General features: G+C 35.6%; 1 protein-coding gene across 1 annotated transcript in view; it reads left to right on the top strand.

Annotated features, from left to right (window-relative positions):
• Positions 1–18,854, top strand: part of LOC6044171 (matrix metalloproteinase-19) — an 80,046-nt gene that overhangs the window by 24,453 nt on the left and 36,739 nt on the right. The window contains 1 exon segment of the mRNA XM_038260008.1: positions 3,811–4,040. Coding sequence (XP_038115936.1) covers positions 3,906–4,040 — 135 coding nt within the window. The 5' untranslated portion in view covers positions 3,811–3,905.

The raw sequence follows: 18,854 nt of genomic DNA, 5'->3' as shown, positions 1-18,854 counted from the left end.
AAAGTACATCAATATTACTTAAGTGTACATATCTCGAGACAGGGTTGCCAGATCTTCAATGTTTTGGACTCGTTGGAAGGATCTTTTGATAACCTAACCAACGATGGGTTAGATGGTGGATCCGGACATAGTTTACATACATTTAAGTGAGATCCAGCATCCAAAAAGTACATCAATATTACTTAAGTGGACATATCTCGAGACAGGGTTACCAGATCATCAATGTTTTGAACTCGTTGGAAAGGTCTTCTGATAACCTAACCAACGATGGGTCGGATGGTGGATCCAGGCATAGTTTACATACATTTAAGGGAGAACCGGATATATATAACTTTTGAACTACTTATCGAAACTTCAATCTGTATAAAACTCGATCTATGGGACCCTAAACCAAGTCGAATGCAACAGGTTCGGGTCAAATCGGTTCAGCCAGTGCCGAGAAACATGAGCTAGTTTATTGGTCACATACATACATACACACACATACACACAGACATTTGTTCAGTTTTCGATTCTGAGTCGATATGTATACATGAAGGTGGGTCTACGACGTGTTTATACAAAGTTCATTTTTAGAGCAGGATTATAGCCTTACCTCAGTGAGGAAGGCAAAATGTTGAAAAAATAGGTTTTTTATGGTTTTTGGAAATTTCTATATGAAAAACTTGATTTTTCACTCTCGAAAATATTTTTACCAGAAAGTTCGTCCAATTTCCCATAAGTTTGTCTTTGACCACATTTCTATTGGATGTATGGGCTTACAGATATTAGCTTATTTACTATCCATTTTACTATACTACACTGAAAAAATATTATGTTTTCATTTATGAGCAATGTAATTAGTTGATTTGTACTTTTTCGGAAAGCCCGTCAAATTTCCTACTGGTTTGTCTTTGACCACTTTTTGATACGATGCAACGGCTTCAAGATACAGCAATAATTAAATTACGAAATACAAAAATATTTAAAACACTTACGCCCTTCTCAAAAGTCAATATCGAGTGTAACTGGCTCCATATACAAAATAATGGCTTATATAAGCGTAGGTTAACATGTCTACATAGTTTCATTGAAATCGGAGAGGGTCGGTTACAACCGATTCTCTATTTGACAAGGAATTGCTCAATAATATAATCAAATTTCATTAAAAACGCTTTATCAAATTTTACTAAAAAAAACATTTATCAAAAGATTTCATCTTCGATTCCCATTTATTGAAAATCAAGTTCTTTTCCAATGATACTAGATGTCACGAGAAAAAAAGCAGCTTCTGCTTTATTATCATTATAAAATAGTTTTAATGGATGAAAATAAACGTTTTTATGAATGTTTCTATAATAAAATTAACACATCTACAACCAAAAAATTCACTAACAGAAAAAGTGTCTATTTTATTTGTTAAACTACCTTTCCCAAAAGCGTTATCAGTCTCAGATGGTAGTCCCAGATGTCCCCTACAAGCTCCAGGTCGAATCAAGTTACCCAAGTAGCACACTTTGTTCACCAAAAGATTTCCGAACTTGTTGTTGAACTCATTTACTATGTTTTCCCAACGTCCCTGAGAACTCTTGAACACTGGAAAAAGCGCACGATTTTCTGTTGTTGAACATCTCTTAACCTGTTAGAAATGTGCGCGGTTAATTAAGTTTTACCAGCGCACGTCCTTCTTGCATACACGGAGAAAAAAGAGTTCCTAAAATCGTGAACAAGCGTTCATGAAAATGGGAACCACGAACAAAGTGTTCAAATTTCATGGTACGTTTTTCAAAATCGTACCATGGGATTTGAACACTTTGTTCGAGGTTCCCATTTTCATGAACGCTTGTTCACGATTTTGGGAACTCTTTTTTCTCCGTGTAGAAAACGTTTGTTGAACATGTCATAAGAACTCTTGACTCTAAGATTCTGAACCGGGGTGGATAACGTCGTTAGAACCATTTAACAACATTCTGCCTTTAAGATACAGGAGGGAGTTAGGCAAACGTTTTTATAAACGTCCAAGAATATGTCGTGGCAGACAAGAATGTTAAACCGGCTTTTCATTAAATATGTTCCAGGCGTTCCATCAAAAAAAATTCTTTTCTTAATTTAATCCTTTATTTGTGAGTAATGTCGCTTAACGGTACTGTAACTACTAGTTTTTTTTTAATTTATTAGTTTGTTCAGTGATACGCAATTTATGAATGATAATAATATGAATGATGGATAATAAAAATTATCAACCATAAAAATCATTCAATTTCCTAATTATGCCATTGAGGATTTTTTTCAATTATGTTTAAGTGCTAATTAACATCGCTTGCTACTACTACTCTACTACTGTTGCTGGCTCCCGGTGCTGCATTTTCAGTTTTCCTTTTTGATAAAGAATGCTCAGGGCAAGTATCGAACCCAAGATCACTCCAAATGTCAAGTCCGGGCGTGCGTCTGCTTCTTTCCACGAGGGGTTATGTTGAATGAGCAGGCCTAAACGTCAATAAGAAGTCTGCGGTCATCTAAGTTTTACCAAGTTCACTAACAGTTTTCCAAAACTTCTTTTGAACATAAACTGTTTCTATTTTTAGAACTATCTGTGCTTGTTTCGTCAACATGTTCTTGCTCGGGTTTTAAAACACGAACGCGAACTACACATAAACAACTTGTTTACGTGAAATTCCAACTGAAGCCAGAGGTCAATTCTACTATGTTATCGTGTTTAGCAAACTGAAATGAATCATCATGTCTGCAAATGTCATTTTGCTTTTCGAGTTCTACAAGCATGTTCCATTTGAGTCAGAATAAACTTCGAAATGAACTATTCGTAATCTGTTGGTAGATTTGGCATATGTGTTACACAACCAAGTTGAACGATGGTTTTTTGATCAAAATGAGAACAATTGACCAAATTTTATGACACTTGTTCAATCATTAACGTATAAAAACGCTTGTGCAGCAATTGTTCAATAAAGTAATATCTGGATGGAATACTTTTTTCACTAAAATGGCAATATCTCCCTTTCGATTTATCCAATCGGGATGCTCCACGCTGCATTTTGTCGCATTATCTAAGCTCTTTCAGATGCATTTTGGGTTTTGAAATTAAGTTAAATTTTTCCTAAGTTACAGCTTTTTATGATTTTTGAGGTTTTTTAAGCTTCAATCTTTGTGTCCCGATTTGCCCCACCTTCTGTTGACCTGGAGTTCTCATATTTTGGCCAGTTGCTAGACCCCAACCCCTGAAAATTTTAGGCAGATTGGTAAGGTCCAAACGACGTCCTATACAAAGGGTTATGTCCTGTTCGTGGACTCGCTCTTAAACTTACTTTCGTTTTGGAAATTGACTCTTAAATGTTTGAATACGGCACGGGGCGAAGGTGCCTGATACTCGAATTGACACTTTGGAATTCAACTGGAACAAATAATCAGCTTCTCTGAGTCTTTTGTTTCAATCAGATTTGTTTTATTTTTATAGGTGCCAGTAAAACGAGATACCTATGAATGAATTGCGCCCAATAAATAGCGTAATTTTGACATCAACTATCACATTTTCATATAAAATGCATAAATAAGCATACAAATGATTGCCTTTATTGAATTTACGTGTGATCTCCCTATTCTCAAATACCTCATCAAACGTATGCATCAACGATCTTTGCATTATCTGATCGTAAACCACACACTGAAAAAAAAACAATGTTTATTTCAATTCAGCAACTGCATCGCCATTTTACAGTCAAATAAAACTTTTATCTCAATCCAATTCCAAGTGCCACTTTGATCAATTACGAACTGAATGCTAATTCAAATATCATCTATCTCCTCTTTCCACAGAATCCAATGTAACGCCGTCAGCATCACCACGTTGTAGTCCGCGTTATCGCTAGTGTTAAGTGTTTACCTTAGAACCAGCAGCAGGCGCCACCAGCATGCCGTCCCACAGCAGCAGTAGTAGTTTAAGCCGGAGAGTGCTCTGGCCAACGGTGACGGTGACCCTGGTGGTCATCTCTTGGGCCGCCGGCAGCGTCCGGGCGACACCTGTCCAAACAACGTCACAGGCCGAGGTAAGTGGGGCGTGCAAAGCTTTGCCTTTGATCACCAGTCGTCGTACTACAAGTGACTGCTGCTTAAGCTGTTCTCTTTAATTAAAGCCAATTGTGGAGAGTAATTTTGGACGCAGGCGGGTGTGGAATACATTGTGTTAATTTAAGATCGGGTATAAAATCCATGTTCTCGTCACGGGTTATTTTGCTGAATGATGGTGTGATGCCAGGTTCATTTGCTGTGAAACGGCTGGAACGACCGACATTCCTGGGTGGGCTGAACTGCTGCGGATAAATCCCAGAACAGCTGTTTAAGAATTCAATGGATTCTCCAGCGGAATCATAAAAAACTGACCTTGGCAAATCACGTCCAAATTAAGTTATGACGTAAGAAGAACTGAGCTCTGTGTGATAACTCTTGAACCGGTTGAGAATCGTTGAGACGACCATAAACTGGCTCTATGGGTTGTAGCTGAATTCCGACTAAATTGATAATAAAGTTTATCTCATGGATACACTTTCGAATTAAGCATCATCAAATTTTGCCATGGTTAATATGCCTAATTATGCTGATAAAGTGTTATCATTATAACAGATTTTGTAAAGAATGTAACATTAGGAAGTCATGTTTAATATCAACCAAACGAAATAATGTAGAAATTTGATTGCTTAGTTAATTATGAATTAATTCAAAAGCTTGATTCCGACCATAAAAAAATCATTTCAAATTTTCATTCAAATAAATATTCACTAAATTTGTCAATTTTGAATTTAACTTGTTAATTTGAATCATAAAGATGTTCGAAAATGGCAGAAAATATAAAATCTGTCAAAACATGACATAGATAATGATAAATAATCATTCCTATTCCCAGATTTATCTGGCAACCTCGCATCCCACGCCAAATTTTTTTTACAAATTGTACATCTTTTCATGCAAAATTTTAAGATTACATTTTCGACAAAATTGAAAACATAATTTATTGAAAAGATTCAATCCAAATCTTAAATAATACTCAAGTTATGACGCAAGAGCTAAGTTCACTGAAAAGTTGGAGGACCTTTGTAAGAATCATAATCGAATGGATATTGCTAATTTTTTTCTGTCAAACCGGCGTTTACACCGATGATCTTCAAACAAAAAACTCGCGTAAATTGTTCAACCGGTTGTTGGAGCTGGCGAGAATGTTGAATATCTGATCAATACGTTCGACACCTGCCGACCCTCTTGAAAAGGCTCGATGTGGCTGACTCACCATCGCAACTCTTCCCGGAGAGCAACTGTCTTTCGTGCGCTCGCTTCAAGATTAAACTAGACATTTCCTTCGCCAAGTTCCAGCTGTGTGGTGTCGTAGTTCAACCGCCGGATTCGACTAATTGTCATTAACTTCAATCAGCGCTGCAGCGTTGAATAAATTCGGAAGATCAGCGAGGGTGATGCGGTACCACAGCGATGTAAAGAAACACTCAATTAGAGTTAATTTGGAGCATCGAGTGGGGATTCGCAGAACAAACAGACAAGAAGAAATTAATCGTGGAATTACCCTTCTTGCGGTGGATATCCCACTTGATTATCATGGAGGGGGAGCAGCTGAAGCAGAGTTGAGGCAAAAAAGCTCAATGAGACTTCACTTGCTTTTTTTTCTTCAAAGTATTGTTTTCGTCGAAGTTATTACGCAGCAATAAAATAATTGAGTTAATACATCTCGCGGGAGGGAAGCACTTCTCTTTACCTTTGAGGCGAAAATAAGTTCTTGAGTTCAGGGAAACAAAGAGAGTTTTGTGCAAAGTCGGCTTCTTCGCCAGAGGGCACCCAAAAAACGAAGACGTCAACGCATTAAGTGGGATGAGTGGGTACAAATATTTGCTGAAATGCGGGATTTCGTTCTTCTGCTTCTGGAGGCAACAAACACGGAAATTTTGCAAGCCCAATTAGAGGTGTACTTACAACTTCAGCCTGAAGAAGGAGTCTGAGAGGGTTTTGAGGTGTGTATGTGATTTGGTTGATTTTTATGGAAACTTAAATGTAAGAGAAATTACCTGTCACTGTGAGAGAAGAAAATAAAGTTTCTGTTGTGATTTATAAATAAAATAATATATTTTGTTTTTTTGTCAGTATTTATCTATCTTTAAAACATTCCATATGTTTATAACAAACGCGCAGTATTATTACATCACCATCGTTCGTATTAAAATCTTCAATGGGCCGAAATCTTGGATGTAAACAAGCACTGAAACTTAACATAAACTGTAACTAGAGCCTTTCTAGACTGTTTGTTTACATTCAAGGATTAACCCAATGGAAATGCTACTATTTTCACTTTTTAAACTTTTGCAATGGGAGTTAATTTTGAGCTCTATAAAAATCAGCAATAATTTTCGTTTCTTTTATTTATGACACAGCAAAAAAGTAGTTATCCGGCTGCGTGTTAAGTAGATTTTGCATTATTTTATGAAAGGAGACTGGAGGATTTGGTCCACAAACGGGACCAACCCACTATGGGCCATCCCCAAACAGGCGGCCAAATTATTTTTTGCTTTTTAAATGTTTTTTCATTCAAATTTGAGTAATTGTTTGGTATTGAAATGGTGAACGTCGATTTTTATGACTTTTCATGTTTTCAATAGTTGATTGTTTATAATAAATAGTCTTTTCATACATTTCCAAGTACATCAGAATTGCGTATATATTGTATTGCAAGTTTATATTATTAAATTATGGATAAGCTAACACATCTCCACTTTAAGGACACAACCCCTCCCCCCTCTTTCTTTCACCCCCCCCCCCCCTCCTCCCCACCAAAAAAAAATGTTAAGCGTAATAAATTCATTTTAAGTCAAATATTTATTGTTAACTGCTGTGTGTTTCTTTTTGTGAGTCCCCCCCCCCACCTCATGGGCATAAATTGTGTAAATTTTAATAGGTAAATCAAATAGCAGGAAAGTTCAAATTATTAATTATGAAATTAAACGATAAAATACAAACCATATTCTTACTAATCCTAATGTTCTTGTTCATGAAAATTCATTTGATTATAGAGTTTCTGATGGTATCAGGATATGTTAAAGGTACTTTTTATGACTTGTAGATTTTTGAGCAGGACTTTTCTGGCCAATTTGGTGTCATTTGATTGTTTGTTTTATTTTTATGAAAATATGCAAAAATTAAGAGAACCTATTTTGGTTTAGTTTTGATTAATGGATCGAAAGATTCCGTGAAAATGTTTCAAATAATGAAGAACGCGAATCAGTATGTCCAACTATCAATTTTCTATGATTTTTTGAACATTGGACGTACTAAAAACTGTTCCAAATCAGTAAGATAAATGTTCTTTTTTTCATAATTTTCACGAAATAAGTCAGTTTTCGACAATGTTGAAAACACAGGATTGTTGCCTTCCTTCCCTTAAGGGTTATTTATGCACTTTTTGGAGGCCGGATCTCACATATTTTGTGTTTTCCGAATCTATCACGTGACCTGTCGTTGGATAGGTAATCAAAAGACCTTTCCAAAGAGTTCAAAAGATTGGAGATCTAACAAACCTATCAACAGTTGTTTGCTCATAAGTTTCCTACATTATGACAATCTGACTACCCAATTTGATGGCAATTGATAGAACACTGAATGATCCGCCCTTTTGGGTTTATTTTGGATAGCATTACCCTTCAAGTTTGAGGAAGGTACCAACCACTTAAGGGTGGATAAGTAACGTTTTTTACACCCAAAACTGGCAGCGCTAGTCCGAGAGAATGATGGTCTCGAGTCGAGAGAATAGTGGTACCATTCACGGACGCAGAGAACACAGCTCGAGATGGGCGATAGAACTATTCTCTCGAGGTTCATTTGCAAAAAAAGTTCATCCGTCAAACAAAAAACCAAAAGTGTCGACAACGGGAATCGAACCAGAGACCTTTGACAAACCAATCCAATGACTTAGCTGCCTCGGCCACCACAGCTTGGTGACCAAGGAGAAGTCAGAAGTCGATGTATGACACTTGTTGGAGATTTATTGATTCAACTAACGAATGAACTCATTTGTTATGATGGTGTGAGTTTGTACCATTATTCTATCGATTTTGGCACTGAGCCCTCAATAAATTTTGAGAGAACGAACGATTATCTCGACTCTGAATTTTGGGTGTAAAATGCCGAAATAAGAACTATCTGATTTGGATTGCAATTTGACTCTATTTAAAAACCGCAACTTAAATCCAGAATAACCTTTTCTAATTGGACGTGCACTTTTCCAACCTTTTATTAGCACACAGGTCCAGTTGGCCAAGCTTCGGTTTAAAATTAACCCAACTTTAAATTTAAATAATCGGAACCACCACAAAAAAGTAAGCAAACAAGCGGAAATAAACCAAAGTGTTTGTTTTTCAGGAGTTGCCTTTTTCCCTCTACCAAGAAGACATTTTCCTCCTGCTGTTCAATGTTCCAATGTTCCTGGAAAATGTTGGCTACACACAAATACAAACACTTGAAAATAATGGAAGCAAACTCAGTTGCAGCGCACTATACTGAGAGTGTGCACTATAGTGTTCACCAGCCGGTAATTGTGACATTTAGCTTGCAACTAAAAATACCACCCCCAACCCAAGAAGTTAAACATACAGGACCGGGGTGGAATGCAAACAGGTGCCTTCGGTTAACCCTCAACTTTTGATAGTTTTTGTTTTCCAAAATGTTCAATGTTCTTAAACTTTTTTTTTACATTTTGTTTTTGCTTTTTCCTTTGAAAAAACAAAAAAAACATCGCATTTTTACTATGTTGAAGTCGTCGAGGGTTAGCGGCCCAAGTGCAGTGCTGTTTTGAAACTGATATTTTCCCCGCCACTCCACTTTCCAGGGAGGGTTTGCCTGATCGCACAGTTTCCATTAGCATGAGTTGATATTTAGGCCGCAGTCTATTAGCTGGAGAATTTCTCGCCTCAGACACTAGTCAGTCTTGCGGGAGTTTGTGCCAACACCAGTAGGGCGCGCAATCATTTAATGGCAAACATTTCTCAGCATATTGCGAGAGTAACCTTCAATTTGTGCTTACCCCCGGCGGGAAAGTTCAGCCACGAATCAAGGTGAGATATGTGTGTTGACGGGTTTTTTTTCGCTGCTCTGGCTTTTGGTACGTGTTTATTTTTATTGCTTTAGACAGTGTTGGCAGAATATTTAATTTATTTTGCTGTTGTTTATTGAACTTAACTTGCTTTATTTCACACCACTGCCCCCAAAAACACACCACTTTTCATGTTATTTTGGAGATATTGATTATTCTAACCTTTTATGGGGCTAAAGAGTGTCGACCTCCGCGGCGAGGTGCTCCAAAGGTGTTGTTTTTCCCCTTACAGACTTTCCAAAAGAAAGCAAACGAACCCTTGGGTCATCGTACTCGTGAAGGGAAATCCCACCCAAAGAAAGACGATGTTTTATTTTTGGGGGGTGGGCTGCCAAATGAAACGTTGTTAATTGCGTTCACCTTCAGAGCCTCCAAAAATCGATGGGGGAGAGGAACTCCACCTCGCCATGAGTGGATGGGGTTAGGAGGACTTCAGGGACTTTTTGAGTTGACGGCTGTAAAGTTGCGTGTTGGGAGGCAGTAATAGTTTACAAAACGTTTACCATATGTGTAGGGGAGAGTGGGGAGACTTGATCCCCTTTTTTTGTATCGCACATAACTCTGTCAATTTCTCACAAAACTATGATCTTTTTGCATGAATTGAAAGCTTAAACATTCAACTATGTTTGGCTGATAAGGGTATTTCATCAGATAAACTCTTCCAATAATGCCAAGCGTTTTTAAAAAATATTTTTAACCGGCATTTTCAAAATGTTGGGGGTAATTTGATCCCCCTTTCAACATTTTGAAGAAATCATAAGCAAAATGTTTCTTATTCATCCAAATTTTTAATTTTCTATAAGATACAGCAATTTCACATTAAACCTGTACGTTTGTGTTCAATATATAACAAGTTTAGCATGTAAAATATTTTAAAACTTAAAATTTTCTTTTTTCGACCAAAATTGAGCATGTTTACAAAAGCTGGTAATTTTTGTTTACAAAACTTTTGAAAAATTGTTCAAACTGCAGTTAGTTATGTACAACTATACTAAAGGAAACTATGTACGAAACCCCAGCCAAATTATTTAATCTTGAGGTTGATTCCAGTGACTGTAAAAATGCTGGGATCAAGTCTCCCTAAACGCACTTTTTTAAACAATTGATTGTAAAAATAGTATGACGATAAATTTAACGTCAAATGCGTAAGGGTTTTGGAGTTGATATGTTTATCAAACAATTCATGTACAAAAAATATTTTTTTGAATAATTTTTGAGTGTTTTCTATACTTATCAAAACAAAGAAAAAAGATCTCTTGGAAGTTTTTTGCAGCACTTTTTAGAAAAATGTGTGTAACTCAATCTAAACATTTTTTATTTTTTTTCTTTGTTTTCTACAATGATTTTTAGTCAATTTCGCACAACTTTCTAGAACAAAGCTAATTGTTTTACCCACATGCTGAAGAGATACAGGCTTGGGATCAAGTCTCCCCGGGGATCAAGTCTCCCCACTCTCCCCTACTTTTGTGGACTTTGATGATTGAATAAGGAAAGCAAGTGAGTTGACCCTGTCGATGATACCACAAATTTCTTTCCTAGCAGTTAATTGTTTATTTTGAGGTCGCTCTAGCCAATCTACTGTAAAATTGAAACAATTTAACAAATCTATTTTATGTATCGTAGGGGCACACAAATGAATAAAAACACATTATTAATTAAGATTAGTTTATTATCTTGCCAAAAAAGATTAAATGTAAACCAAGACTTGGTTACAGCATAAAAAAAAATGTTGAAATGCATTTTTCACGAATACGCTGATAATAAATGCATGCATGATTTTATGGAATTTTAATTTACATTTTTTTTTATTTGGGTTTGGGACCGTGGTGTAGGGGTAAGCGTGATTGCCTCTCACCCAGTCGGCCTGGGTTCGATCTCAGACGGTCCCGGTGGCATTTTTCGAGACGAGATTTGCCTGATCACGCCTTCCGCCGGACGGGAAGTAAATGTTGGCCCCGGACTAACCTAAAAAGGTTAGGTCGTTAGCTCAGTCCAGGTGTAGGAGTCGTCTCCCTGGGTCCTGCCTCGGTGGAGTCGCTGGTAGGCAGTTGGACTAACAATCCAAAGGTCGTCAGTTCGAATCCCGGGGTGGATGGAAGCTAAGGTGTAAAAAGAGTTTTGCAATTGCCTCAACAATCAAGCCTTCGAACACCTAGTTTCGAGTAGGAATCTCGCAATCGAGAACGCCAAAGCAATGCTGTAGAGCGAATATTTTGATTTTAAATTTGATTTTTTTGATTTTTTTTATTTATGAAAATTCTTAGTGGGCTTTTCATATAAAAATGTTATGAAAATTTTCGAAAATCTGTTTTTCGGGAAGCGATTTTCTGATCGATTTGGTGTGTTCAGCAATGTTTTAGGCTATGATGAGGACAATGCAGAGATAATATCATTTTGTTTTTGCCTTCCTTATCTTACTGAGGAAAGGCTATAAAATCACTCGAAAAATGAACTTATTAATTTGACCTCGTAGACCACCCTTCACGTATACATATCGACTCTGAATCATGTTCTGAGCAAATGTCTGTGTAGATGTATATAAGTGGGTGGATCCATCATGCGACCTGTCATTAGTTAGATAATCGAAAGACCTTCCAAATGAGCCTAGAACATCAAGGATCTGACAACCTTATCAAAAGTTATTAGCACTTAAGTGTTATTTATACACTTTTTGGAGGCCGGATCTCAAATATTTCAATGAAAATGATGTTTGGGTCTCTTATGCAACCCGTCGTTAGTTAGATAATTGAAATATCTTTCAAATGTGTTTAAAACATCAAAGATCTGACAACCCTATCAAAAGTGTTATCTATACACTTTTTGGAGGCCGGATTTCAGATATTGTGATAGAAATATTGTCTGAATCTTCCATGCGAACTATCGTTGAATAGGTTTTTTATCAGACCTTGCCGGTGAGCCAGAAATATTGAACATGTTAAGGGGGATTGTTGCTATTTTAACTGAAAGTATTGACTTTATGAATGTGTGGAAGGCACCAACCACCTAAAGGTGGATTAATAAAGTTTTTTTTTATATTTTTGTCAAAAAATTAAATTCCATAGAACCATATTTTTGTGTTTTTATATATGTTTATGTGTATCAAAATAGGCAACATTTAAACCATATTCAAAATAATTTTCTTGGAGATTTTTTTTTAATTCATGGCTTATTGAAAATGTGCTGTAAAAAATTTCAAATGTCATGTTTAAAAGCATGATCAAATATTATTTATTATTTATATTATTTCGATTTAACGTAACGTTTTACCACATTCAAGTTATTGTCATTTGGAAGTTAAATCAAGATTAAAAAAAATAATTTAAGTACAATAAAGTATATTTTTGATTTTTTTAATTTCGTTCATGTTTTTTCAATGTCTCAACATATTTTTTACAAATAACTTATGAAACAATTAATTTCTCAATTTCAATTCTTCGTACTGCTCTACGTCAGCAACTGTTTTTTAACGATTTTCAAAGTCTTGAAAGGAAAATTGTTAAGAATCTCAGCTATTTGAAAATAATATTTTCAGTGATGGACAAACATGACACTCTTAACACTTCTTCAAAAAATATTTATAAATTTTATTTATTTTTTCTACTTGGAACTAATTCTCAAATGACTATAACTTAAAAACGGAACGCTTTACAAAAAAAACTGTACTTTACAATTGAAAATTTAATGTTACTTTTGAAACTATTTATTGATTATTTTTTAGACCATATTTTAAATATTTTAGTTAACCTTTTTTCCATAATTTATATTTCTGCATTTTTTATGCTTCTTTGTTACTTATTAGTCCACTAAAACAAATCAAAAAGCAAAAATAATTAGTAAAAGACAAATTTCTTCTTTTGTGGAAAAAAAACTTAAAAAATTGAAGAGTGTATCTGCTTTTCTCTGCAATTATTTAGCATGTATGGTCGCAAAAATTTCAATGCAAAAAACGAAACAACTAATTTTTATGATCAAACTTTGCTAAACCTGATTTCAGAACATTGCAATTTTATTTAAAGTAAATAATTGAATTATCTTTTACTTTTATATAAAAAAATATGCATAAATGTAAATTGTGGAAACAAAGACAAATTATTAACAAAAGTAGGGATTTGGGAGAGTTGTTTTGTTTTATGTGAATTTGCTAATAAGTTGAAAATTTTTATTTGGGTTGACAAACAGGGTTACCAGGTCAGAATTTAAAAAAAATGGCAAACACCTGAAAGGTGAAGGGGAGAGTGTTTATACAAAAGTTTGTAAAAATAAGGTTTAACTTATTGTATGGCCTCAAAAAGGTTGAATTTACATTTTTTCATCACATTCTAAATTCTATGGTTTTCAATTAAATTCGTTCATTTTACTAAAAAAAGTTGTTCAAAATGGTCATAAAGTTAAAAATCTGGCAAAATCTGTCTACATCTGGCACAGCGAAGTGTGTATTCCCAGATTTATCTGGTAATCTGGCAACCCTGTCGACAGGCCGTGTTCCAAAGGTGTGAAATTATGAAAAAAAACTTAACAAGATGATTGCATAAAATCAAAATGATAAAAAACTTTTTTTATTGATAAAAATAAGGAAAATTCTCGTATGTTTGGCAGGTTAAGCTCTTACTCCCAACCCCATCCAATTTGCTGATTTTTACTATTTAAAATTCTAATTTTACAAAACTTTTGACAAAAAGTTGCTTGCTTACTTCTTGTGGAGCTATTTATCACTCGATTTAAGTTGAAAACGCTATTAATGTGCTGAAATTGGATGTAAAAGTGCTGATATGAAAACATTAGAGGCACGCTGGAATTAGATGCTGTTCCCCTATGTTAACAAAGTTAAGGTTGAGGTTTAGCATGTTCTTAATCACATTTGATTTATTTCACTTAGATATTTCTATACAACTTGGACCTAAAATAAATTTAAAAAAGCCTAATATTACAATCACACTTTATGCAACGGTCCAACGAACAAAACTCCGCCAGCCCATCATTTGAATACCATACACTATTGCGTGACGGGACAAACTGGTACCCGCCCTATTGTACACTTTACTGAACCGCTTGTGTTCAAGTTCCTCCGACAGCAGTTTCTATGAAAGTAACCGTCTGAACCCGCAACCTCAGGCGGGTCATCGGTAGCAAGAGAAGAGTAGGAGGTTTTACTTCACCGTATTACCAGTCGTGGAATGTGGCAGTAGAAGGATTCGTTGTCGCGACAGCCCTCAAAAACATCCGTTATTCAGTCAGGGGGTTGATCATAAATTACGTGATTAAAATTGACGTCATCATAATCCGTTCAGAGAGCTCTGCCCGGTGCCACCTTGTCCGGGCCGTATTTGGCCATGACTCATCGACACGGAGAAGTTACCTTCTAGCCGCTATTCGATACCGGCGTTTGTGACGAATCGTGAACGTGATGTTACACACAACTTTCGATGTCGAATCCCTAGCCCTAGGACCTTGGACGTGGAGACGCATACACCTCCGTTCGATTGTTGCCAGATTGCGTCACAGCTCGATAACGTTGAACTTGAATGTTTCAATTCCTAGAATGTTGATAAATTTCGTAAAATTTCTAAAAAAAAAACTAACTTTTTAAACTGTTTGAATCACGAATCTCACTTAAATCAGGTCACTTTCTTCTGATATCCTTAAGATTGGTTGCCATGTGCCTACTTTTACCATGTAAACAAAACATCACCACAAATGTATACAACTACGAGTGCAATAAATTTCCAGGCCAATTTCCAGTGTGCCCAACAATACATACCGCACAAGGCTGGCAGGCTCAGGCCAATTTGTCACGGGTTGGAAAATTGTGCGCGATTTCAAGCTTTATTTTCAGCTCATTAGATTCGCGCTGCAAAACGGTCGCGCGACGCTAAATGATGACGATGGGGTCGTAAATTTGCCTGTCCCACTACCACTTCCCCTTTTCCACCTCTGTGACTTTCGACTCAGTTGTGTGTGTTTGTGGTTTGTTTTTAACGTGTAGCTCCTTCCGGTTATCCTTGATGGTGCTGCAAGAGCGAAAGTTTTACATGTGGGTTGGGGAACTTTGCAGTTTACATGGTATTGGCTTGTTTTAATGAATTTGTTTTTTTTAAGTAAACTTCATAAAATAAACAAAGCAGACTGAAATATACAAATATTTTTTGATTCAAATGATCGGGAATAGGAAGATTTTTTTTGAAAATTTTCTGATCTTAACGCTACTATATCAACAAAAATTAACAAAACCTTCAGGTGGCTATAGCTTCAAACAATGTCCGATATGAAAATTAATTTGAAGTTCTTTTTGATTTCAAATTTCATTTTACAACTTTAGATTTTTTTCGACTTTTTCAAAAGCCGTGATTTAAAAAAATGGCAACTCTGCCAAGTGAATTTCGAAAAAAAAACTTGTGCCATAGCTCAAAGGATGGCATGTTTAGGCATCTAAAATATTTCGAAGAGTGATAATATTCAAAAATGATATTTTTATCTGAGCCGAACTATTTTTTTTCTGAAAATTTTTAAACAACTTTGCCAAAGACCATATCGATCATAAAATTCGTTCTCACATACAGATTTTTGAATATTTTAATAGCCTTTTTGTATGAATGATGCAAATTTACTACTTTGGTTATAGAAAAAGAACAAAGTTTTATCAAACCTGCTCATCCTTCAAAGAATTGTCCTGCTTTCTAATGTTTCCCAGCAATTCCATCTATATCGAATAAATGTATTCAGCCAAAAAAGCATTGAAAATAAACCTATATTTTTAAATTAATGCATAAATCAACGGCCTCTTTATATATATTTTTTTGTATTTGTTTGTGTTTGTTGATGAGTTTTAATATTTTTAATGAATAGAAAAAATATAACTTTGTGAAAACAAGCTTTAAGTGCTTTAAAAAAATGATTGATTTAACGTTTACATGCTTCAATAATTATTTTTTAAATTTTTATTTTTTTAACGACGTTAAAAAAATAGGGTAATTCTCCGCCAACTCACTTAGCAGTTGCCCCGACCCCTCTTCGATTTGCGTGAAACTTTGTCCTAACAGGTAACTTTTGTCCCTGATCACGAATCCGAGGTCCGTTTTTTGATATCTCGTGACGGAGGGGCGGTACGACCCCTTCCATTTTTGAACATGCGAAAAAGCGGTGTTTTTCAATAATTTGCAGCCTGAAACGGTGATGAGATAGAAATTTGGTGTCAAAGGGACTTTTATGTAAAATTAGACGCCCGATTTGATGGCGTACTCAGAATTCCGAAAAAACGTATTTTTCATCGAAAAAAACACTAAAAAAGTTTTAAAAATTCTCCCATTTTCCGTTACTCGACTGTAAAAAAAATGGAACATGTCATTTTAAAAGAAATTTAATGTTCTTTTCGAATATACATTGACCCAGAAGGGTCATTTTTGCACTTAGAACAAAATTTTTCATTTTAAAATTTCGTGTTTTTTCTAACTTTGCAGGGTTATTTTTTAGAGTGTAACAATGTTCGACAAAGTTGTAGAGCAGACAATTACAAAATTTTTAATGTATAAACATAAGGGGTTTGCGTATAAACGTCACGAGTTATCGCGATTTTACGAAAAAAAGTTTTGAAAAAGTTGGTCGTCATCGATCATGGCCGTTCATGGTCACCCGCGACAGACAAGGATGACGAAACAAAGAGAAACGCAAAAGTAACTTTTTCAAAACATTTTTTTCGTAAAATCGCGATAACTCGTGATGTTTATGAGAAAACCCCTTAGGCTGGTACAAATATTTTTTAAAGTTTTTGTCACCCCCCCCCCCCCCCTTCAAAATTGGCCCGAAAAATCAGGGGGCAAAAAAAATATTTTTACAATAAACTTCAAAATTTCAATGAAAATTCAAGGGCAACCAGCTGCAATCAAATTAAAATACATTCTCCTGCGTTTAAAATCATTTTTAGCATGTTTGGGTTTATTAAAAAATCTTAAGATTTTTTGAAAATTTTCGATGCAAAATATTTTTTTTCGATACAATTTTTGTTTTTGTCAGATCTTAGATTTTTTGAAAACTAATGATTGCAAAACAACTGAACTAGTGTAAAATGCATTTTAAAACACTTTTTTCATTTAAATGTGAAGATTATGGCTTGTAATTTAAATTTTTATATTTTTTATTTTTTTGCCCCCCCCCCCTTGACCTTGGCCAGGGTCGAGGGACAAAAACTTTTTTAAATATTTGCATCGGCCTTATATCCATATATCAAAATTTGTGTAATTGTGTACACTGTTGCACTCTAAAAAATAACCCTGCAAAGTTAGAAAAAAAACACGATATTTTAAAATGAAAATTTTTGTTCTAAATGAAAAAATGACCCTTCTGGGTCAATGTATATTCGAAAAGTACATTAAATTTCTCATAAAATGACATGTTCCAAAATTTTTTACAGTCGAGTAACGGAAAATGGGAGAATTTAAAAAAAAATTGTGTTTTTTTCGATGAACAATACGTTTTTTCGAAATTCTGAGTACGCCATCAAATCGGGCGTCTAATTCTACATAAAAGTCCCTTTGACACCAAATTTCTATCTCATCACCGTTTCAGGCTGCAAATTATTGAAAAACATCTCTTTTTTCGCATGTTCAAAAATGGAAGGGGTCGTACCGCCCCTCCATCACGAGATATCAAAAAACGGACCTCGGATTCGTGATCAGGGACAAAAGTTACCTCTTAGGACAAAGTTTCACGCAAATCGAAGAGGGGTCGGGGCAACTTTTCCCGATTTCGTGCGAGTTGGAAGAGAACGAAAAAAAGTTCTCCGATCGGGATCAAAATTGGTCTGAGGAGTTCCTTGGCCAAAATAATAAGACCCGAATTTTAATGTGTGGCCATTTCGGTGACCTACATTGTGCTAGGATGGTTAAAAAATTGCAATTTTCGTCGTTTTTTGAAAAAAAAAAAAAAAAAAAAAAAAAAACAATTAAAAAAAATCATATCTTCGCGTCATTTCATTCGATTTTGGTTGTCTTAGACGCAAAAAAGGTGATTAGTTTGGCTATTTGAGAAAAAAAAGAAAGAAGTTTCAAAAATCTTGCCTAACATTTGAAAAAACCGTATGAACACTTAAAATGGAATTTTGACTGTGTCTGGACCAAAGTGTCTATGTCTGAAAATATTTTTATCGGATTTCTTGGAAAATTTCACATCACATTCAACAAATTGGCGATGTCGAACCGTACGTTTCCAAGATATGATTTTCAATTTTCAATTTCAATTCGGTTTTATTTGTGAATAATCAATTTACAATGAGTTCATTTAGGTACACAACATAGTTTTGGTGTTCCTTTCAGCTGTGTTTTACATCGTAATTCAATCGAAAATTTATTACTTATAACAATGGAATAGACAAGAGTAAGACAAAGTTTTCAAAAAACTTACAGAAAGTGCAATGGGAAAAGGATAGATAGAGAGAAAGCTTAAAAAAAGATCACAGATAAAAAAATATCAATTATAGATGTGTTTGATCATCAGCTCCCCAAGGGCCAGGAATTGTTCCGCTTTATTCTGGCAGCTCCGAAACCGCGTCATCATCTCCCCCGCGAGAGCAAAGAACTCCGGCAGGGTAAAGAGATCTTCCCCGGTGACTCCTTGCTGGGCCGCATCGCCGCTACCGGCAGCGACCACGCTGGCAAACGATCGCCCCCATCCAGGAGGAAACGCTGAGTTATCCGCTGGAACCGTACGCTGCCCAACTGCAGGAACGGCT

The sequence above is a fragment of the Culex quinquefasciatus genome, chromosome 3, assembly GCF_015732765.1.
Source record: "Culex quinquefasciatus strain JHB chromosome 3, VPISU_Cqui_1.0_pri_paternal, whole genome shotgun sequence".
Classification (NCBI taxonomy): Eukaryota; Metazoa; Arthropoda; class Insecta; order Diptera; family Culicidae; genus Culex; species Culex quinquefasciatus.
Note: the sequence above shows the minus strand (reverse complement) of the source record. Positions and strands in the feature narration are given on the sequence as shown.